At 37.3% G+C, this 23,089-nt stretch overlaps 4 protein-coding genes, 2 long non-coding RNA genes and 1 gene segment (V, D, J or C); 2 read left to right on the top strand and 5 right to left on the bottom strand.

The window, feature by feature from the left end:
- LOC112846703 (uncharacterized) overlaps positions 1–459 on the top strand; it is a 297,478-nt gene extending 297,019 nt beyond the window's left edge. Inside the window, exon 3 of the long non-coding RNA XR_003219822.1 lies at positions 338–459. This is a non-coding gene — a long non-coding RNA (uncharacterized LOC112846703). The remainder of the gene's footprint in view (positions 1–337) is intronic.
- LOC100709195 (uncharacterized) overlaps positions 1–23,089 on the bottom strand; it is a 1,346,887-nt gene that overhangs the window by 517,537 nt on the left and 806,261 nt on the right. The gene's annotated exons all lie outside the window — the stretch shown is intronic.
- LOC112846698 (uncharacterized) overlaps positions 1–23,089 on the top strand; it is a 961,229-nt gene that overhangs the window by 298,633 nt on the left and 639,507 nt on the right. The gene's annotated exons all lie outside the window — the stretch shown is intronic.
- The window catches only part of LOC102076453 (Ig heavy chain Mem5), a 900,359-nt gene that overhangs the window by 270,395 nt on the left and 606,875 nt on the right, over positions 1–23,089 (bottom strand). The window lies entirely within an intron of this gene.
- Positions 1–23,089, bottom strand: part of LOC106096470 (immunoglobulin mu heavy chain) — a 1,110,954-nt gene that overhangs the window by 489,005 nt on the left and 598,860 nt on the right. The gene's annotated exons all lie outside the window — the stretch shown is intronic.
- LOC100701592 (uncharacterized) lies at positions 7,228–10,026 on the bottom strand. 3 transcript variants are annotated; one of them, XM_019358451.2, is made up of 5 exons: positions 9,758–10,026; positions 9,123–9,204; positions 8,575–8,907; positions 8,248–8,280; positions 7,228–8,102 (listed from the first exon to the last, which is right to left on the bottom strand). In XM_019358451.2, the coding sequence occupies exons 2-5, from the start codon at positions 9,166–9,168 to the stop codon at positions 7,747–7,749; spliced, it is 768 nt and encodes a 255-aa protein (XP_019213996.1). In that variant the 5' UTR covers positions 9,169–9,204; positions 9,758–10,026; the 3' UTR covers positions 7,228–7,746. The 3 variants fall into 3 exon arrangements, with proteins under 3 accessions (XP_019213996.1, XP_019213997.1, XP_025762377.1); XM_019358452.2 differs by having other exon boundaries at positions 8,248–8,277; positions 9,758–10,025; XM_025906592.1 differs by lacking the exon at positions 9,758–10,026 and adding an exon at positions 9,670–9,688.
- Positions 15,834–23,089, bottom strand: part of LOC112846679 (Ig heavy chain V region 914-like) — a 33,493-nt gene continuing 26,237 nt past the window's right edge. The window contains 1 exon segment of the V gene segment in view: positions 15,834–16,268. Within this exon segment, the coding sequence occupies positions 15,952–16,268 (317 nt within the window).

The following is a 23,089-nucleotide window of genomic DNA, read 5'->3' as shown; positions in this document are numbered from 1 at the left end:
TGTTTGTAAATTTGAGTACATACGGAAGATTTAATAATTGCCAGCTTATCCATTATTCTAACTGTTTTCTTTAAATATATTATGGTGTAAAAATATACACAGTAAAATTCACAAAACAAACCCGCTGTTTTAAAGGGAGAGACTGACTGCCCTTGTTGCGAAAAAACAAAAAAGCAAAAAACTTAGCGCTGCTTTTCAATGTAAATTTTATTAAGTATATTGTGACAGCTAGTCTAGGTTTACATTCTGTTTATAAGGGCATTCTTCCTTTTTTTTAATTTAACATGCACTTGGGAGGATTTTGTACAGCTGTTCAAATAGTTCCTGTCACTGTGAGTCTCGAGCACAATAATAAACAGCAGAGTCTTCAGTCTTCAGACTGTTCATCTGCAGATACAGCTGCTGTTTGCTGTTGTCTCTGGAGATAGTGAACCGGCCTCGAAATGACTGAGAATAGTAGATGTTGCTACTGTCATAATGGCTTGCAAGCCACTCCAGTCCTTTTCCAGGAGCCTGTCTGACCCAGGCCATAAGGTAGCTACTGAATGTGAATCCAGAGCCTGTACAGGTCAGTCTGTGGGATTCTCCAGGCCTTTTAATGACTGATTCAGACTCAGTCAGAGTCTGACCATCAACACCTATGAAATTAACAAGAAAACAATCTTTTAATACAGGCTTTTAGTTTGAAAGCTCTGACTTTATTAACACAAAAAAAGTCTTGACCTGCCCAGCAGAGAGTTAAAAGCAGCAACCCTGTCCTACAGTCCATCATTCAAACTGTGAGTCCACTGATCTGTCATTGTCTCTACAGGCAGATAAGTAGAAGTGAAAGACACCTCAGTTTTGCATTGGCTCCTCCTCACTGCACGGACTGAGCTAAAATGAGTGTGTACATTGTGTTTGCAATGCATATGCTGAAAATCAAACTGTTTTCATAATGTACTCATTTCTGTGAAGTACAGGAAAAAAAACAGCAAACAGAAAAATCGAAAATGCACTAAATATATAAGTCTTGAGTTTTGTAATGTGCGTAATGAGAGTTTTCTTAAACATGGACACTCTGTGCTAACAAGTGTATTAAGTTTGTATATTAAGTATTATTGAGTTTTCTCTCAGTATCCACCTCAGCCAAATTATGTGATACACAAAACATTTAATAACTAATTTAGAAACTTAGTAGCTTTGATGATATAAAGCGAAACTCCTGCTGTCTGGTTCAAGAAAACAAGGAAGTTGAACACGTTCAGGCTTCACCAACGATCTGAGAAATAACTTGGTCAAACTAATCTAAACAGTTTAACTACCTGTTTTGCTAATAAACAAATATAAATTTTCATTCATTTTTAATCCTGCTCTAGATGTTGGCAGTTAACCATGTCACATGCTCAAACCTTTTTATTCAGTTGTGATATTTTATGATTATATTGAAAACATTTTGTTTTCAAATCAAGATGTAGACGTGTGTTTTTGAGCTGCTGTGTTAATCCCAGGACAGATATTATAAGGCTATGATTTTATAGAATATGGTGCATAACTGTAGATTACAGACAATATAAAGTGTTTAAACAAGTAATAGTGATCCATATAAGTCTGACGGAGGATATTTCTCTGCAGAACGTTTATTTTTGATACCATGACAATAATGACAAGTTTTACATCAAATACAGTTTTGAAGTGTTTTCATATTGGTCCTTTTGACCAGAATTACTACCAGCAGTGCCTTTTTCCCCTCCTCCATCTTCACAACTTCAGGTGGCACCACTGCAGCCAGAGAGATATGTATGTGAGTCAGGTTTTCTTTAATTTGTTTTTTATCTTGGTAAAAAGCAGTGTTTGCATACCTTGTAAATATAGATCTACTGTTGTTTTTGGTAAACTGGTAAACTGGCCTTGAACCAATTTTTGTTTTTTGTTATTGTTTCCCATGTTTTGGAAGATTTTCGGTGTCTTCACTATCAACAAACTCTAGACATTATTCATATCCCCTTTACAGCATACAGTGGCTTGCAAAAGTATTCGGCCCCCTTGAACTTTTCCACATTTTGTCACATTACAGCCACAAACATGAATCAATTTTATTGGAGTTCCACGTGAAAGACCAATACAAAGTGGTGTACACTTGAGAAGTGGAACGAAAATCATACATGATTTCAAACATTTTTTACAAATAAATAACTGCAAAGTGGGGTGTGCGTAATTATTCAGCCCCCTTTGGTCTGAGTGCAGTCAGTTGCCCATAGACATTGCCTGATGAGTGCTAATGACTAAATAGAGTGCACCTGTGTGTAATCTAATGTCAGTACAATTACAGCTGCTCTGTGACGGCCTCAGAGGCTGTCTAAGAGAATATTGGGAGCAACAACACCATGAAGTCCAAAGAACACACCAGACAGGTCAGGGATAAAGTTATTGAGAAATTTAAAGCAGGCTTAGGCTACAAAAAGATTTCCCAAGCCTTGAACATCCCACGGAGCACTGTTCAAGCCATCATTCAGAAATGGAAGGAGTATGGCACAACTGTAAACCTATCAAGACAAGGCCGTCCACCTAAACTCACAGGCCGAACAAGGAGAGCGCTGATCAGAAATGCAGCCAAGAGGCCCATGGTGACTCTGGACGAGCTGCAGAGATCTACAGCTCAGGTGGGGGAATCTGTCCATAGGACAACTATTAGTCGTGCACTGCGCAAAGTTGGCCTTTATGGAAGAGTGGCAAGAAGAAAGCCATTGTTAACAGAAAACCATAAGAAGTCCCGTTTGCAGTTTGCCACAAGCCGTGTGGGGGACACAGCAAACATGTGGAAGAAGGTGCTCTGGTCAGATGTGACCAAAATGGAACTTTTTGGCCAAAATGCAAAACACTATGTGTGGCGGAAAACTAACACTGCACATCACTCTGAACACACCATCCCCACTGTCAAATATGGTGGTGGCAGCATCATGCTCTGGGGGTGCTTCTCTTCAGCAGGGACAGGGAAGCTGGTCAGAGTTGATGGGAAGATGGATGGAGCCAAATACAGGGCAATCTTGGAAGAAAACCTCTTGGAGTCTGCAAAAGACTTGAGACTGGGGCAGAGGTTCACCTTCCAGCAGGACAACGACCCTAAACATAAAGCCAGGGCAACAATGGAATGGTTTAAAACAAAACATATCCATGTGTTAGAATGGCCCAGTCAAAGTCCAGATCTAAATCCAATCGAGAATCTGTGGCAAGATCTGAAAACTGCTGTTCACAAACGCTGTCCATCTAATCTGACTGAGCTGGAGCTGTTTTGCAAAGAAGAATGGGCAAGGATTTCAGTCTCTAGATGTGCAAAGCTGGTAGAAACATACCCTAAAAGACTGGCAGCTGTAATTGCAGCAAAAGGTGGTTCTACAAAGTATTGACTCAGGGGGCTGAATAATTATGCACACCCCACTTTGCAGTTATTTATTTGTAAAAAATGTTTGGAATCATGTATGATTTTCGTTCCACTTCTCACGTGTACACCACTTTGTATTGGTCTTTCACGTGGAACTCCAATAAAATTGATTCATGTTTGTGGCTGTAATGTGACAAAATGTGGAAAAGTTCAAGGGGGCCGAATACTTTTGCAAGCCACTGTATGTGTGGATGTGTGTTGAATGTTGCTGAGTATTTGTGCAGGCCTGTCAGTGGTTTGTATCACTGTGTAGTAACGGCGTGCACAGTAATAAACAGCTGTGTCCTCAGGCTGCAGATTCTGTCCTGTTATTGTCACTGTTTGAGCAGAAGTGTCTCTGCTGATGCTGAACTTGTTTTTTAAAGCATCATTGTTGGCAGTGCTCCCACTAGCCCAAATAAGGTTAATCCATTCCAGTGGGTTTCCTTCACGCTGTCTGACCCAACATGTTGCATAGCTACCATCAGTCAGAGAATAACCAGAGATGTGACAGGTGATGGTCAAAGACTGTCCAGGCTGCACGATCCTTGAGTCTGGTTGGATGAGATCAATACTGTACACACCTGTGGAAACAGAAATCAACATTATTACCATCATTTATCTGACTATTCAGTGTTTATTAGAGTGAATCCACTAAATGCTCCTCACAGGATCCAGCAGCCAGCAGCAGTATCAGAGTGAACATGACTGATGTTGAAGCTGAAATGATGTGAGCTCATTGGTCCTCTCACTGAAACACAAAAGCACCACTCCTTTTTGAGTAACTTTTTCATTTGCATATTTGTAAATAAATTAAATTTAAATATAATGTTATTTGATCTTTTTGACCAGACTGCATAGTAAAGTGTTTTTTGTTTTGCTTTATTCTTTTCTTTAATGACTTAGTAATGAATTATTTGCAGGTTCAAACTAAACATCTCTGCCTGACTGTTGATGAGTATTTCTGCAGGTCTGTCAGTGTTCAGCCTCTGACTGACAGCAGTTGTCAGTTTAATAAATCTGAAGTCCTTTTTTGTTTTAAATGAATTTTACAAACATGTCAAATCAAATTTGTATTTATTTCCATATAAACTGAATACAGAATGATACAGAGCATTTTAAATAATATTTTTACTGCCACTGAATTTATACATTTTTTTTCAATATAGACAAACAACTGAATTATGAGAAACTGTCTTAACAAAAAATAAAATAAATATTTATTTCAGTACTAACACATCTACTGATTCTTCTGCTATGTGTTGAATGGCTCCAGTGAAGTAAGGATCTTTTCCAGAACAGCTAAAAACAGGCACAGAGTTTAGTTGATGGTGTATAAGCAGCACCCAAAGTTCTGTTCTGCTTCCTCCTCTGAAAACCAAATGTAGTTTCTTGAAATGATAAAAACAGAAAAAACAATTTGCACTTTTGGACTTGAAGAATAGCAGCAATGCTAAAGGTACTAGTTGGTAGAATGGGTTGGACTGTCCATATTGATGTACCCAGATAAAAGATTGAGACTTAAACTGTTGTTCAGTCTTTTTAAGATTTGTGTATTTGTGAGAAAATGAAAATAAAGATTTAACATGAATAGCTAATAAATATTCCATAAAATGAATGCTGAGTTCATTGCAAAGTCTCAGAAGCATAGGGAAGTTGATCACTGTGTCCTCCTAACTTTTTAAGCTGAAGTTTACACGATGAACCACAACTCTGCTGATCTTGCCATTTTCGAAAAGAAGATACTTGACAGCACCTGCCCTCTAGTGGTCTGATGGGAGCAGCAACTTAAATGTCTCAGTTCTAAAATATGCATATTTCTGTCAGTGATACTTTGACAGTAATATTAGCCAGCAAAATGTTTTACATGTAGTCACTGTCATATGTGATACTGTCATATTAGTAACCCTCTACAGTCTTTTTTCAGGTGTCTGTTTGAGTTAGACAAGAGGATTTACTGACTGTGAGTCTGTGGGACTCTCTAGACCAGGGGTCGGCAACCCGCGGCTCCGGAGCCGCATGCGGCTCTTTAGTCCTTATACTGCGGCTCCGCCTGGTTTGGGCAAATAAATTAGAAGTATTTAGCTGAAGTGTATTTTATTTATGTTAGTTCTTTTTAACTCGTAGTTCTAAATTGGAAGATTATTGTGATATTGAAATATAAAAATAAAATTATATTCTATTATTTTTTCATCGCTCAAAATAAGCGTCACACTCGCGGAAGCCGGTATACCCGCCGAAACACCGTGCATTTATCGAGACTTTCAACCCCCGGTAGGCCAATTATGGATCTTCGGATCCACATTATGTCAGCAGCTGTTCTCCACCGTGAACTATGTTAAAGACAAACACCGTTCACGCCTGACAGATGACAGCTTACAGTCCTGCGTAAACTGACTTCGTATAGCCCCAATTTGCGGACTCTGTGCGCACAGGCTCACTTGACCGCAGTGGTTCAGGAGCAGAAGTCCCATTGTAAACAAATCACGGCAGACCCGACGATGTTTCCATGAGCATGCTTTTGAGCATCTCTTTATTGAGCACTTTTCACACACGGTTGCTGTACGCATACAGCCGGCTGTAGCTTTTCAGCTCACAGCCCGACATACACCACCAACAATACAACAGCACAGATAGCGCAGACGTAAAGGCAGCGAGGCGTGATTGTGGGTGTCGCTCAGGTGCGCCTGCCTCCCCTGCAGCGGCGCTGCAAACCACGCCCCGCCGCACGCGTTAACCAGGTAAAATACATATTTAGGCAGAATTTTGCAAATATCTATTTTTCATTTTTCAGCAGCATAGTGCTTTTTTCCAATTATTTTTTAAGAGTCAGGTCAAGGCTCCAACAGCCCAAAGGCGATATAAGGGTGGCGTCTGACAACAGTTTTTGTTTGCTACATGGATCATTTTAGTTCAGGTTGGTGTCTTTCCTTTTGTTATATTTCTTTAAGAGTTCAAAATGTGTTGATTACATAAATATAATTTAATTTTCTCTGTAGCACTTCATGGATTTCATAAGCAGCACACCTTAGTTGTTCACACAAAGCATAAAGATAAAAAACAATATATACAGTGTTATCTTGATTTTAGATGTCAAAAAGTATTTGCGGCTCCCAGTGTTTTCTTTTGCGTGGAAACCGGGTCCAAGTGGCTCTTTGGGTGTAAAAGGTTGCAGACCCCTGCTCTAGACCTTTTATTCACAGGTTCAAACTCACAATCTGACTGTCAGGACTTGTAAAATATAATAATTTACAATAAATCGGTAATAAAAAGATCAGGCATTACATTGTAACCACTGATAAGTCAAGTGAATAAATATAATGGCACGTGTGCGTAGGACATATTAGGGAGCAAGTAAACATTTTGCTGTCAAATTTGATGTTTTAGAAGCAGGAAAAATGTGATTTGAGGGTTTGAGAAGTTTGATATGGACCAAAATGTGATGGCAAGACGAATTCGCTCCCCCGGTCTGGCTTCAGGGTTGGACACCTGTAACACTGATCCTTAGATTTCATTTTATCCACAGAGGTTGGATATTACAGCACCTGGCATTCCCACTCTGACTTGTTTCCAGTGAACTTTGCCAGTTCAACCCCCACTGCTTGTCAGGGCTGGTGTGGAATGAGTGCACTCGTATGCAGAGCTCTTTTGAAGAAAACAGTGGATTTATTTATACTCAGTATATGGTGAGTAAACAATGACTAGACAGTCCTTAGCTTAAAGTAAGCTTTCATACAGTAAACACGTCCAAGCTGTACTACCGAGTTTCACACAATGATCCAGCGCTGACTGAAGCCCGACCACACCATTAAGTAGACAGCCCCAAAGATAGTTAGCCACAGCTGGTGTTGTGGATTTTATTATGACATATATACCTGTGTACACTAGACGTATAATCATAGTTACTCGCATAAATTGTGTTTAATCATATATACTCATATATACTATGCATCCCCACAATGAATAACATCCATGTGTACTTCCAATGAAGCATTTAACCTGCATGTTCAAATCACAGGACCCATATATTTAGGTTAAATATATCTACCATTGGAACAATATTAACCACAGGCTGCTAAAATCCTCTTCAGCGGTGACATTGTCTTTTTTTAGTGACACTTCAAGTTATTCATCTACACATATACCAAAGAGTCTCCATGCAACATCTATTTCAAACAGACAGCACATATATCAACTAAATGACACTGTGACTCAGATAGCTTGAAAAAAAACATGATGACAACTAAAGCATTTTGTCTCACAGTGACTGACATCACAAGTGCACAGGTATTCTTAAACTCTCTCACACAAAGAATGACACAAGCACAAAATGTCACATTTAAAGCTTAGTAATTACAGTCACATTCATTGCAATTACCAGTGGTGCTCAGCACTGTTTTTGAAATGTTTTCAGAACGGACATGGCAGGTGAACATCTTGGTTGGATCTTTCTTGTCCCAGTTTGCCTTACTGGTGGTGTAAAGACTCATGCTTCGCCATTTCTGGTCATTTTTGCTCTGCTGTGCACAGATGTTGGTGCCTGTAACATAACGTCCATGTGTACTTCCAGAATTTTCTGACCATTCGATTTTATACGTCTTTTCCACAGTACTGGTGACCAGACATACCAGAGTGATTTCATCTTGAGGGTTTAATTGGTCAGTGTGCAACTGTGGGAGGATGTAGACTGCCATTGTTGGCCCTGTCCCATCAGAAAGAGATATTCAATTAAACAGAGATATTAATATATAAGTTTAAAGAGAAGACATTGAGTTTTGACATTATGTTTGGACATTATGCATATATGTTAACAGACAGAAAGATGTGTGCGTGTAATTGTAACATACTGTTTGTCAGATCTGCAGTTATGGAAACATCTGCTGAGGAGAAAAAATGCAAAACAAAACAATTTTATTTTAAAAAGCTGCTGTATTTGATAAAGTGTTAGACCTCAAATTATTGGCTATTAGTGTTTATCAAACTCCTACATTTTTTTAAAATCTTTTTTTTTTTAACCCTTTAAATATTGGGGTTACTTTTAAAATATACTACTAACACTTTAATGTCAATACATAAGAGCTGAAATAAACTACTAAAATAAATTATGTATGACTTAACGTAAGGCTCACCTGCTTTTATGGTTATACCTTGTTTTATTACAGAATGTTACTCACCTACTGGGTTGTCTCTGTCAGGTTTATTCAAAGATGCATTTTGCTCTCCCGTTAACACACAAGTGAATTCAGTGTCTGCATTCACATCACTGGAATTTACTGCGAGAAAACTTTCTGCAGTGTACACCTTCTTTCCATCCTTTCTTGATTCAGAAACTGAAGTCAAAACTTTAAACGGCAGATCTATTTCGCTGGTGATGTCTTTTCCGTTTTTCAGCCATTTGAGGTCATGTTTCTTTGGTACAAATTCTTTCACAACGCATAGGGTGATATTGGTGCCGTCAGAAGAGGGAATAACTGTTGTATTAACAGTTGGATTCTGCTCAAACCCCTCTGAAAATCAAAGATGGACACAAATGTGGAAAACCATGAAAAAGTTTGAACACATCTTCTCGTCATTATGTTTTTCTTTATTTTTACTACTTTCTACATTGTATACACATACTGTAGACATCAAATATATGAAGCAAAATATATGGAATTATGTAGCAAAGAAAATTTGATAAATGGGAGTTTTTTGTATTTATTTATTTTGTAAAAAGTTTTACCTGCACAGAAGACAGTCAAAAGCAGCAGCACTGTCCTACAGTCCATCTTGTTTAACTGTGTGTGTGTGTTGGTCCACTATCTCTAGATGGTTTCAGCATTGGGAAAAGTGGCGGTGGAAGAAAGAATATTTGTATTTGTACCTCCTCAAACCCATGACAGAAAAGTTGAATAATGAAAGAGTGTTTACACAGAATAAATTACCCCATCCCACAAAAAAGAGAAAAAAAAACTGTGTTGATAACTGTGAATTATTAATTTGTGCATATTCTTCTCTGTTGCCAAACAAGCAGAACTAGAATGGAATTGGCAGTCATTTCTATTGTATTGAACCTTGAAAATTAAGATGCATTTTAATGCTGGATTACAGCTATGAATTAATGTGAATCCTTTAATAACTATTACCTTTTCTGAAACTGTATTTTGTCTTTGAGGCAACAGTGTACAACAAGTAGTCATTAAATGTAAGAGAGAAAAATCCAATTTATCCAAGTATCAATTGTAGAGACTAAAATATTAATATATTATAATCAATTAAAAGCACTCTACCTGATACATTGCAGATAAAGCCAAATGTTCCCTACCATTGTGATAAAAGGAGCAAATCTTTATATGACTCGTCTTGTGCTCAACTCACTGTGTATCCTTTGGCACAGTAATGCACTGCTGTGTCCTCAGTCTTCAAATTGTTCACCTTTGGATAGACCTTATTGCTGGAGATGGTTAATCTACCCTGGACTAACTGGGAGTAATGGATAAGAGTACTATCTGTGTGTATAAATCTGATACACTCCAGCCCTTTACCAGCAGCCTGTCTGATCCAGCAACAAACTGAGCTACTAAAGCAAAATCGTTCTATCTATCTATCGCAGTCTGTGTGACTCACTGTCTTTGATGAAAGAAAGTCAGTTTATTTACAGTTAAAGTTAGTTCAGTAAACAGTTCAATGTGCAAACAATCCACGGGATCTCGTCCGAGTTCCGAGATAGTGCGTGTCAGTGCATTTCTGTCCCCTTTCCAGAAATACTCCAGTGCTTGTGATCCACCTCCACGAAATCCGTTCAGTCCCTGTTCCTAGTGGAAACAAACACAGCAAACAGTACGTCTCTCTTCTTGCAGGTGCACACTTTCCTCACAACACAATACTTGGGCTACTACCAGGCTTAGACCAGCTCTGACTGTCATCTGACCACACCATTAAGTAGCTCTGCTCAAAATGTTGGATGATTGGAAGCATCTGGACGCGGAATCAGTTGCAGGTGTGGTGGCTCCAGCTCCGAAGCGCTTCCGGGTCGGATGCCATTCGCACCCAACTTCTGGAAGTGTGACTTCCATAAACAATGTGCCACAGGATGGCGAAGAAGAAAATAGAGAGGAGAAACACAAACAAAAACAAAGACAGGCAGGTCGACTGGCGAGGCTCGTCCGACTATGACAGTTGTAGTTCCACCTTTAACACAACTTGAAACAAACAGGAGTGTTATCTTTCTGTAAACCATCCTGACAGTATGCCTGGTATCTCTGCAGAACTACTTTAAATATTCTCAATGTCCTTTCATTATAGTTCTCCCATCACAATCAAATTCTGCTTTTAAAATCAAATTTAAAACTGCCAACTCAGCATTACCACTACTACTGGTTTCAGATTTACATATTCACAAACAACAAAAGACTTACAAAAATAAATTATCTTCCAGAACTATGTTATTGAAAGATTTTGTTAAAATTGGAGTAAATTTTGAAAAGTTTCTTCTTTGAGATGCTGTACACTGATGCTTCAATTTGAAAAGACAAAGTTTCATATCAGTTTATTTTTAAAAATAAGCCAGAACCATGTGCGTTTTTTTTTTATTAGACCTGTGTCATTTCCTGAGTTGTTATTTTCTGCTGTGACTAGATGGTTTTCAGTATGTTTGTGTCTGAAACCGCAGTTTAAATACTGAAGTATTTAATGCGTGAACCCAGTATCAGTGTAACATGAGTAATACATACATCAGTCCACTGTTTCTATTTCACGCTTTACCCATCCAAAGTGTGAGACAGTTGGTAAATAAATACTAGCCACATAGCTTAATAGTTTCTGGCAATTAAGGACCCTGGAATGTACTTCACATGGTTTTTGCTTGCTACCGACTTCTTGGCTTTAAATATATTATCTCCCCCTGCTGGTAATGCTACTTCTGCATGTGTCCATTTCACGTTTAGGAGAGGGAAACGTATTCTTTAAAGTACCATTTTTATAAACGTTTCCTTCTCACTGTTGTCAGTCAAAGAATAACCAGAGACCGGACACAGGATCCAGCAGCCAGCAGCAGTAACATAGCTAACAGGACTGATGGTAAGCTGAAATGATGTGAGTTTATTTGCCCTCTCCACATGGCATGCATGGTCCACTCACTAACTTCATTTTGCCAATTTTTCAATATATTTAAATTGAACATTATAATTTTTCCATGAACATAAACATATAGCCACATTTTTTTTATTTTAGGGAGAGAGCTTGTGCAGCAAACATTTTGTACTGCCATGCCATTTAATTATCTCTTAAAACATGTGTAGTTAGTTCATTTATCGGTACATTAAATTTTGTATAATGAACAGTATTTTAAATGATTATTTAATTGCAGCTAAATTTATTTCTTTGCCAATGCAGAATCAATTTCAAATGCAGTTAATTTATCATCATAGTGCACTTTAGGTACTGTAATTAACCACAATAAACTTTATCTTTACACAAGTATTATTGTGCAAATTTACTTGTATAGGCCATTCAGACTATAGAATAAAATGAGGCTTCCAGTGTTATTAAGTCTTTCTTCTCTGTAACATTTTTTTTTTAATTTTTTCAGTAGTAACTCAACAGACAGTCAACACTATTTCCACCATTCATTTGATTAATAGATTAATTGATACTGATAGATTCTTAACAACCCAAAAGATGCAGCAGCCAGCATTGGTATCAAAGCTACAGAGAACATGTTTGATATTTAAGCTGAAGAGACGTAAGCTGTTCATTGCCTGTTCATCCCTAGTGCTCATTATGAGGAAAGGCTTATTGTTAACTTAAATACATTTGCATTTTTTTAAAGCAATGACTGAGTAGACTGTTCATTTCCTCTCTGTTTTTCTCTCATTTTTAAAGCAGTTTAAATGCTTGTGCAGGTAAACAGTGTCTTCCCCACAGCTGCTATTAAAACATGATAAGTGGAATAAAATGAAGCTCAGTTTTTAGCTAGACAAAGACCTCTGAAGATGTCATGATACTGAAACACTGCAATTATTGTATTTCATCTATTTAAACAGCTAGGATGTCTGTTGAGGCCTGAAATGATTGTCTCATATATGAACAACTTCCTGTGACCATTTTAACTTACCATTCTGTTTTACTGACTTTGAATACCTTTGATAATGAGATGACCTTCATCATGACAGTGGAGGAGACACCAGCGGAGAATTTAACTGTGTGAAATGTAAAGAACTTCTCAGACAAGTGCATGACTTTCTTACACTAATAGCCTTAATAGATTTAGTAATAGTAACACTGGAATTATACTACAGTTTTGATGAAAGATAAATGTAGCATAAAGGGATGTAGGATTTTGTACAGCTGCTCAAACAACTTCAGTCACTGTGAGTCTCGAGCACAATAATAAACAGCAGAATCTTCAGTGTTCAGACTGTTCATCCGCAGATACAGCTGCTGTTTGCTGTTGTCTCTGGAGATGGTGAACCGGCCTTGGACTGACTGAGAATAATAGATGTAAGCACTGTCATATCTGATGTTCGCAACCCACTCTAATGCTTTTCCAGGTGCCTGTCTGACCCAGGCCATCCAGTAGTCACTGAATGTAAAGCCAGAGGCTGTACAGGTCAGTGTGTGGGATTCTCCAGGTCTTTTAACCACTGGTTCAGACTCAGTCAGAGTCTGACTATCACCACCTGTAAAATCAAAAGAAATGGAAGTAACTTTGCATTTGTCTTATTGTAACTATAGGGAGACCAAAAAAAAATACAATATCAGCAAAAATCTTCACCTGCCCAGCAAACAGTTAAAAGCAGCAGTCCTGTCCTACAGTCCATCATATCGATCTGTGAGTCCACTGCTCTGTCGTTCACTCTACAGTCAGATAAGTAGAAGTGAAAGACATCTGAGTTTGCATTAACTCCTCCTCACTGGATGACTGTAGCTAAATTTAGCATGGACATTGGGTTTTTTTTTAATCTCATATGTTAAAGCTCAGACTGTGAATTGAGTCACAGCACTCAGAGAGATCAAAATGGAACATGATAATAAAATAATATAATAATACTAAAATGATTCTGTTCATGTTTGAAGTCTACAAAGTGAATTTTAAGCTGAACTAAGGAAGAAATCAGTCAGCAGTAATGGAAAATCTATGTTGCTTATGTGTCATTAGTGTGAAATCAGTAGCTAACACAAAGATCTGATCCCTGTCACAGGGAAAATTACTCAGTATGAATAGAAATTTGTTGATATTTTAGCTATCTTTTCACTATTAAATACAATATTGCTACATAAATATTAGGTACTGAATGATTTTTTGTAGTTTTTAAACGGACTTCTGTCACAGTGGTGGCTGAGCACTATAATAAACAGCAGAATCTTCACTTGTCTGACTGTTCATCTGCAGATATCTGCAGAAATTGTTCTCTGCTGTCTCTGAAAAAAGGTAAACCAGCCTTGAACTGACTGAGAGTCTTATTTGTTGCTACCATTAAAATTCAACCCAGGAAACCCACTGGGAGTCCATTTGTGTTCTCTCTGTACGTAAAGATAGAAAACATCCAATATTTGCATTGAATCCTCTTCACTCCAGGATAACAATGGGATAAGCTTGTCTATCAACTTTTTTTACTGTGTGTTATCCACAGCAAACTAAATTAGAGCCAAACGTACTATTCGCTGTCATTTTTTGATTATCCATTTTTATCCATTATTCATTGTTTTATGACAAACAATAATATTTTTAATTAAAGTTCTCTTCCAAAACAAGTCAAAGTCAAAGCTTCAGTGATGCAGCTCAGTGCTCATATATTCATATTGCTGGGTGAACCTGACTTAACATGGTGTTAATGGTTGTTTTAAACCTTTTCTGCTACTCCATATATCTATTTGTAATATTAACCCTTGAAGTGCCAAGTGAATTGATATATGATGATTTGCTGTTATTCACTTCAGGATTTAAAGCTAAAACTGCTTTCATTTATAAATGCTTTGTAAGATATAGATAATCCCCATTTTTGATGAGGTCACATATAAAATTTAACTAACAAATAGTAACTGCTTGAATTAATCATGGTTATTTGTCCTTTTATGAAGCAATTGCAAACAGCTACAAATGGAGGCTACAAAGCTTCAATGATTACTCATCATTGCCTTTGTTAAAGCTGATTAACGGACCTTAGCCAAGCAGCCAGATCCTGATCATCAACAGGTAACAAAGTTGTACTAACAGTCTAGTGCAGTTCTTTCTGTCCTGGATGCAGTTTGGATTTTATCATCATGCATCATGTTATTGTCCTTTCAGTTATAGATGCTCTCTGAATAAGAACTGACTTTACCTGATTGTAGCGCAGTAAGTGGAAGAAACAGAGCTGGTCGATATTTTTTTCTTTTTTCTTTTTTTAAATTAAAGCAATGTTTAATTGTAGTGTTATCATTGAATTTAGAACAATAATAATTTACATTACTGAATTACTGAAAAAGATACTGTGATTACTGTAATGTATTACTTTGGACCAAGTGACAGTCAGTTTTATTTGAGTTTTATTTACTCAAGTTTGTCCATAAAATGTATTTTAGGCAAACTTTTACACAATCAGACAGGGGTATGTTTTACAAAGTTTGCCATATGAAACTCTCTGCATCATACTCTTATTTGTATTCACAGTTACACAAGATGCTTTTGGTCGCTTTGTGTTGCTGGGTATTTGTACGGGTCTGTCAGTGTTCTGTATCACTGTGCAGTAACGTGCACAGTAATAAATAGCTGTGTCCTCAGGCTGTAGATTCTGTCCTGTTATTGTCACTTTGCCAACAGAACTGTCTCTGCTGATGCTGAACTTGTTCTTAAAAACTTTGTTATGGCCTCTGCTCCCATCATACCAAATGTGTAAAATCCATTCCAGTGCTTTTTTCATTCTGTGTGATCCAAGTATTAGTAATTCCATTGTATTTAGTAGTATGAATTGACCAAAGCTTCTCACAGGATGCAGTAGCCAGCAGCAGTATCTGGGCTGCAGAGAACATGGTTGTTACTGAAGCTGAACTGATATGAGCTCTTCTGCCCTCTCACTGATGCAGCCACATACTGCACAGTGTTGTGGAAGTGCTTGGTGTTTATTAGATTAAAAGGACTGTGCGTTTGAAATGCCATAGTTGAAACCACAGCTAAACAGTTGAAACCCACGGATATAAATTTTGTTTTGTTTTGTTTTGTTTTATTATATTTATGCTTTTTTTACTACCTTAAGGCATTGCAAATCTACATGAGTTTTTATGTTTTTAATCTCTCTTTATTTCTCAGTTTTTTGTATTGTTGTAGGCTCTTTAACTTACAATATAAAGTTCCTTGAGGCATCTTTTGTAGTGATTTTGCACTATATAAATAAAATTGAATTGAATTAAACTCAAAATATTTTGTATTAAGTGTTTTGTTGGGATAGATACAAAGCAGGAAAAAATGTTTCATTAGCAGAATTTATTATTGTTATTGAATCTTAAAAAAAACATAACAAAACTCAAAACAAGGATGTTGTTTTGAGGGTGAATTCAAATAGGATTTTGTACAGCTGCTCAAACACTTTCAGTCACTGTGGCTCTCGAGCACAATAATAAACTGCAGAATCTTCAGTCTTCAGATTGTTCATCTGCAGATACAGCTGCTGTTTGCTGTTGTCTCTGGAGATGGTAAACCGGCCTTGAACTGACTGAGAGTAGTAAGTGTTGCTACCACCACCACTACTGATATAAGCAATCCACTCCAGCCCTTTGCCCGGTGCCTGTCTAATCCAATCCATACTGTAGCTGCTGAATGTGAATCCAGAGGTTGTGCAGGTCAATTTATGGGATTCTCCAGGCCTTTTATCCACTGGTTCAGATTCTGTCAGAGTCTGACAATTTACACCTGTCAATAGAAACATTCAGGCAGATAAGAAAAGAAAATTAAATACTTTCAGCAGATGTAAAAAGAACATTAAAATAGTTTTAGTAGAGTTTAACCTGCACAGTAGAGAGTCAGAATTAGCAGCACTGTCTTAGAGTCCATCTTGTTAAACTCTGTCACTGTTCTCTGCAGGATCTCAGCAGTAAGATAAGTAGGTGGAAGTCATCTCAATATTTGCATAGGAAACATCAAAGGTAGAAATACATGAACACAATACGGATAAAATCTTGGAGAAGCTCACGGCTCTTCAACGGGAAATTGATAGACCTGGTGACCAGTGATGGACATTAACCCTTTCACGCATAGTGGTCACTACAGTGGACAGCTATTCAAAGGCTGTTTTCTTGTATTTGTGTCAGTGTTGATGGTATACTTGCAGATAAACCACCACTTTGGACACTGATGTGTCACTCTATATCCTGCCATGTTTAAAAATGAAAAAAGTACATGTTTAAAAAAAATGAAGTTAAAATACACATACAAGATCAAAAAGCTGGATGCCTGTAGGCCGAGGCTGACGGGAACAACAAAAAATTCTACTTGATATTGGGACTGTTTGACTATTTGTCCATATTCTTCCAAGGCCGCCTGCGTGGGCTGCGGACTGTTGACTTTCACTTAACTGGGTGAAAGCACACTCTCTGAAGCTGAACACAGGACACACGTACACTGGCACGTACACTGGCACAGATACACACTCACCCACCCTCCTTCATCCCAAATGCCTGTGGAAGCAGATTTCTTTTCTTATGTATTAATCACATATTTTAATCATATTGCATTAGTATAGCAAGAGTACTCCTGTCACTTAGTTGTATGCATGTGCACTACAGATGGGCCTTAGGTGACGGCTAAGCAGAAAACACGGTCATAATTCTCTCCGTGAGGGAGGAGGTATAGCCCCCCGTGAGATGGGGCAACATATAAGAGTTGTGGAATGTTTTTTGTTTGGGAAGCTATAAAAGAGTTCAGGGCGGTGTCCATCCTCAGAGAACTGTTTGGTGTTTGATCTGAACATTTTCTCCGCTGCAGTGCTTTTCTTTTCTCTTAATAAACCTAACTTCAAAAGACACGCTCACCTAGTAGTTGCAGTTTTGTTTAAGATTTTCCACAACACGCCTCCGATGCATGTCACGTGCTTTACATGGTGTAAATGTGAATATTCATGTGCTTTTTTTGTATTGGCCTCAAACTGGTCTCCCAGTTAGGAGCTCAGTTCGAGTAGAGTTCTTCTTTGCTCCTCTTGACCCCTGATCTGTGTACTTTCACTGATTTTCCTCTGGCACGGCTACATCTGCTTGTTTCGTTTTGTTTTTTTATTTCAATTACAATTTACAAATAAACGTAAAGTGTAAAAGTTACACATTCATCAATAAATAAGAACTGCTAAGAAGATTTCGAAAATGCAGTGCCCAGTCTCTACTACTGCACTTTCAAAGCCACTTCAGAATTCTGCCTACCTGCCAATAATCCCCACAGATCATCTATCCAAGAAACAAAAATCTACAGTAAGGTCTAAGGATCTTTATCACACATATTGCAAGATCCTTTCATTCTCACCCACTCATAATAACTACCCTCTTCAAAAACTGTAAAACTGCAGTTGGTCTGTTGATTCTGATTTCAGAGTCCAGTTTGAGCCCAAACATAACAGTACCTGGCAGCACTGATGGTCACTATTCCTATATCCCTTTTATTGAAAATGGAAATAGTAAGAAAATACTGGAAATATTTTATTATATAAACACATATAAGCGTTAAAATCATTAAACAATAATAAACTCATAATTATACCAGCTTTAATCAAAACATAGAGGAAACCTTGCGCGTGTGAGTTCCGTATGTGTTTCCCAAATGACTCAGCTCAACTGTCTTTAAAATCTACCAACCTATCTTTGTCGTCTTTGTTTTAATCTCAGTTAACTGTCAGTTATCTCAAAATAAACTGAGTTAACTCACTACAGGTATGTGTGCTTGCAAATGTACACTGTTCACATTTAAATAGCATTTTTGTAGTTTTACTGACCACTTTTAACTACAAGTCACACTCTAACAATACATTTAGAATGACCAGTCATTCTAACAAACATGTCTTTGGTCTGTGGGAGAAAGCTGACATAAACCCATACAAGTACAGAACATACATTTGATCTGGGAACCTCGCAGAGCCCTCAGACCTCTCTATGACCTGTGGTTTTTATGAGCACCATATATGATCCCGCTTATGCTTTTTGTTACGCCTTCATTGTTTTAAGATAACCCCATGACCTTTTAGGACCAGCAAGTACCTGTCTCTAGGCAAATCTGGGCATATTTGGTGAAAACTCAGACATTTGATTGAAAATTATGTAAGGGTTAATTAATGGGTTTTCTTTCTTATTTTTTTCTAGCATCTCCTGTCCATTTGGTTTATTTCATAGCTTTTAAACAAACTAAGAAAAAAAATAATGTCACATCTCAACTTCATCACTAATGAATGAGCAAATAATCCAATTTTGTTGTGTTGGTTGAAGCTTTTACTGGCTTACCTCATTTGGTATTTTACCATCTTTTTTATATATACAGAAGTAAAAGGTAAATTTAATTGTGCAGGAACTAAAAAGTATTTCAACTCCTATTTTCCCTCTCATTAAGGGCTTTGTGTTCTCTCAATAGGGACACAACCTTTGCTATATGTAGCCCATAAAGGGGAGATTTAACTCGAATCTATAAAAAAGTACATAACAACTGAAACAGAGTTAAATGTGAAGGGTTTCCAGGAAACATGCAGTTAGGATGAGGAAAGCATGTGTTTTTGTACAGCTGCCCAAAGTACTTCAGTCACTGTGTCTGTCGGGCACAGTAATAAACAGCAGAATCTTCAGTCTTCAGGCTGTTCATCTGCAGATACACCTGCTGTCTGTTGTTGTCTTTGGAGATGGTAAAACGGCCTCGGACTGACTGAGAGTAGTAAGTGTTGCTACCATCACTCCAGATGGAAGCAATCCACTCTAGTCCTTTTCCAGGAGCCTGTCTGGTCCAGTGCATACCAAAGCCAGCGAAGTTATATCCAGAGCCTGTACAGGTCAATCTGTGGGATTCTCCTGGTCTTTTAACTGCTGAGTCAGATTGTGTCAGAGTCTGACCTTTTATGCCTTTTTGAAATAAAAAAAACTCAGTAAAAAAAAGGAAGGTAAATGATTTTTATAACATATTATATGATATATATTTAAGGAAGAGGTTTACCTGCACAGTAGACTGTCAAAAGTAGAAACACTGTAGTAGTCCTACAGTCCATCTTGTTTAACTGTGTCTGTCCACAATTGTCTCAAGTTTGAGCTAAATAGAGTTCAGTTAAATAGTGGTGGGGACATCTAAATATTTGCATTGACTCCTCCTGAACAGTAGGAGAGTCTTTTCACTCAAAATTGAGATTTCAAATGTTTTCATTTTAAAACTTATTTTAATCTAAGACATTTGGCTTTTTCTCAAAAAGTACATTTACAACATTTAAAGTTGAACTACAGGTCATACATGAGTCATTATTGATCACTGAGGGTTCACAGTTCTGATAATATTAACTGCAATACTCCTTTTCACATGTGGTTACTTTTTTCTTATTAACTTGCGTAACAAACAAGGGAAAGGCAGCACAAACATGAGAGGTCAAAAAGCCACATTAAATGAAAATTTTGAAACTTGCTGCAGATAAATTTGACAAAAGTTTTCTTTTTTTTTCTGTAAATGTATTTTTAACACCTGATAAATTTTATATTCCATTCCTGGCTGTAATGTTGTGAATTTTAACCTGCTTTCAGAGCTTTAAGGTGGTTATTTTATGTTGATCTGAGTCTTACTATGAAAATAAATATAAATAATTGTGGAGAAAATGTTTTTGGTATTAAATATTAAAATATGTTGTATGATGAGATTTACCAGATGTAATATATATTAATACATTGTAATACGTTGAAATATTTAATGTTTCTTCTTCTAACATTTGATTACAGTTAGTTTCAGCATTGTGATGCTGTATATGGACGCTTAGTACCTACAATCAGTGAGTTTGGTCACATTGAAATATATTTTTGTTTCTGGTAGAGAGACACTGATTAATATTTCTTTTCTTTTCTTAATTACACTGTGATTTTATTTTACTTTTTTCTTTTATTCTTTTTTGCTCTTTTATCCTGTTTTGTTAAAAAAAACCGTCACCTTCCCTGCTAAGGACACTGGAGAGACTCCTACTAGCTAACTGACAGAATGAAGCCCTCTTCCTGTGCACTTGATATCCTGCTGATGAGATCCGTAAAGGAAATTTGTGGATCTGTCAGCCCACAAAGTCTAGTCTAATCTAATTAATACATCATTACTGACAGGTTGTGTCCCTGTTTATTTACAAAAATCAGTTGTTCAAACTCTTCTGATTAAAATCAAATTTTAAAAATCCTCTCTGGACACAAATAACAAATTTTCAAACTCCCTGTCTCCTTAAGGATTTAAAAAATGGTTGTTGCTGAACTAACAGAAATGCTCCCATCGACCTACCTGTATAAAACAGACCACAGCACAGAGATGGTGCTTCACAGAATAATGATGAATTATTGTTGGTAGCTGCAGATGCCAATAGTTTTAAGTGCATCACTGGATTTGAACTGGATTTACGTTTATTTGGGCCAGAGATTAATGAGATTATCATCCCTTTAAATTGCTTTCGCTCTTTGCTCTGTGCCTCTAGTTTGAGTTACTTTAACTATGTCTTTTATAATGTTTTATCATCTCTTCCTACTGATGATTTTTAACAATTATAATGTTTTTATATTTGCTTTTAATTGACCCACTTTTAGGTTCTTAATCCTCTTTATGCCCCATCTGCTTGCAGTTATAGCTTTCCAATGCTTTTCACCTTCTTCTTCTTTTTGTTCTTATTTATAATCATCTCTGGGTTTTGAAATGCCTTCATGGCCTCTAGCTTGATCTGTGTTTCGCTTGAATTTACTTTTTGTCAAAATATAAAATCAGCTTTGTTGCTTTTGTTGGGTAATGACTTTATTTCTGAGTATTGTTTTCAGCGATGCAGTATAGGAGATTTTTGGGGACTTTGATGAGTCCCCCTCCCTCTAGACAAAAACAAACAATCAAAAACATTTGTATAAAGGCATGGGCACATACGTGTAGATGACATCATTTTGCTAGCATTAAGGACTACAGTGAAAACTGTGGTTAAGTATCTGTAGTTATTGCTATTGGTATTTAAAGCAAATATTTGGCTTAGTAAAGTTGAGTATTTGTCCGGGTCTGTTCATGACACTAACACATGCGTCTACATTAATGTACACACATAATGTGGACTAAATGTATTAATTTTGTTACAAATTTAGCTTACAGCCATTTTGTTTTACCTTGTTAGCCCATATATTCCTCATTGGAATATAAGGAATATATACTGTAACTTATCTTTTCCCCTCATTTCTGCTTTATTTCATTCCTTTTAACAAAATCACAAGGACTAATTTAATGTTCGAAAAATTTACCAATTAGAAACCAAATTGCTTCTCTTCAGGCATTTGCTTGCTGGTTCATGTCAAAGTGAATTTAAAATGCTTTTTAAATATTGAACTAAAAGTAAATTTTGAAGAATTGCTGACAAGGCTGTGGGTAGGAGTGAAGGGGATGTTGCAATAGGTCCTGTCCTAAAAAGCAGGTGTCACAGCACCCGCTGCTAAATACACAAGGACTGTAGGATTTTGTACAGCTGCTGAAAGAACTTTAGTCACTGTGAGTGTCGAGCACAGTAATAAACAGCAGAATCTTCAGTCTTCAGACTGTTCATCTGCAGATACAGCTGCTGTTTGCTGTTGTCTCTGGAGATGGTAAAGCGACCTCTGACTGAATCAGAGTAGAAAGTTTCACTACCATCGCTGTAAATGTAAGCAATCCACTCCAGCCCTTTTCCAGGAGCCTGTCTGATCCAGTGCATACCGTGGCCCCCAAAGTTATATCCAGATCCTGTACAAGTCAGTCTTGGGAATCTCCTGGTCTTTTGACTGCTGGTTCAGACTGTGTCAGAGTCTGACCATCAACACCTGTCAACATAAATAAACGACAATGAAAAATAATTTAATTCCATAATAAATTAAAAGAATATAAAAAAAAGAGTTTTAGTGGAGAGTTTTACCTGCACAGCAGACAATCAAAAGTAACAACAATGTCATAAAGTCCATTATTTTTGACTGTGTCTTTGCCTGTCCACTATTCTCTTCACACTTGACAGCAGGCAGTTAAATAGACGTCAAAGACATCTAAGTATTTGCATTGACTCCTCCTTAAAACTAGGAGACTAAGATCTGTATCAGTCCTCTGTCTACTGCCTTCTGGTAAATGTTCGTCTTTTATGGCAAATCTATCTATAATAGATATCTGCAATGTCTCGCCTCATGTTTTCAACTCAGAGGAGTACTTGCCTAGTTTATCTCTCTTAAAATTCTTCTAAGTGATGCGTCATTCACATTTAAAAGACACAACATTCCTCTTTCACTCAGTCGCACAACCACTTTTTTCTGCACTTAAGTGCTTACTATCTAACGTTCACGCTCCAATGGACCAGAGAGATGCATCAGAGAGAACTTGGGATTCAACGTCTTGCCTAAAGATACAGAATCGAGCAGCAAGGGATCACACCAGCAACTTTCCTATTACATGTCATTACATGACCTGGTCTACCTGCTGAGCTGCAGCCAGCACCATAGAGACTGTGTTTCCTTAAATAAGTGGTTCTTGGTAGACGGGGAACAATATTTTTT

Source organism: Oreochromis niloticus, linkage group LG4, assembly GCF_001858045.2.
Source record: "Oreochromis niloticus isolate F11D_XX linkage group LG4, O_niloticus_UMD_NMBU, whole genome shotgun sequence".
NCBI lineage: Eukaryota > Metazoa > Chordata > Actinopteri > Cichliformes > Cichlidae > Oreochromis > Oreochromis niloticus.
Note: the sequence above shows the minus strand (reverse complement) of the source record. Positions and strands in the feature narration are given on the sequence as shown.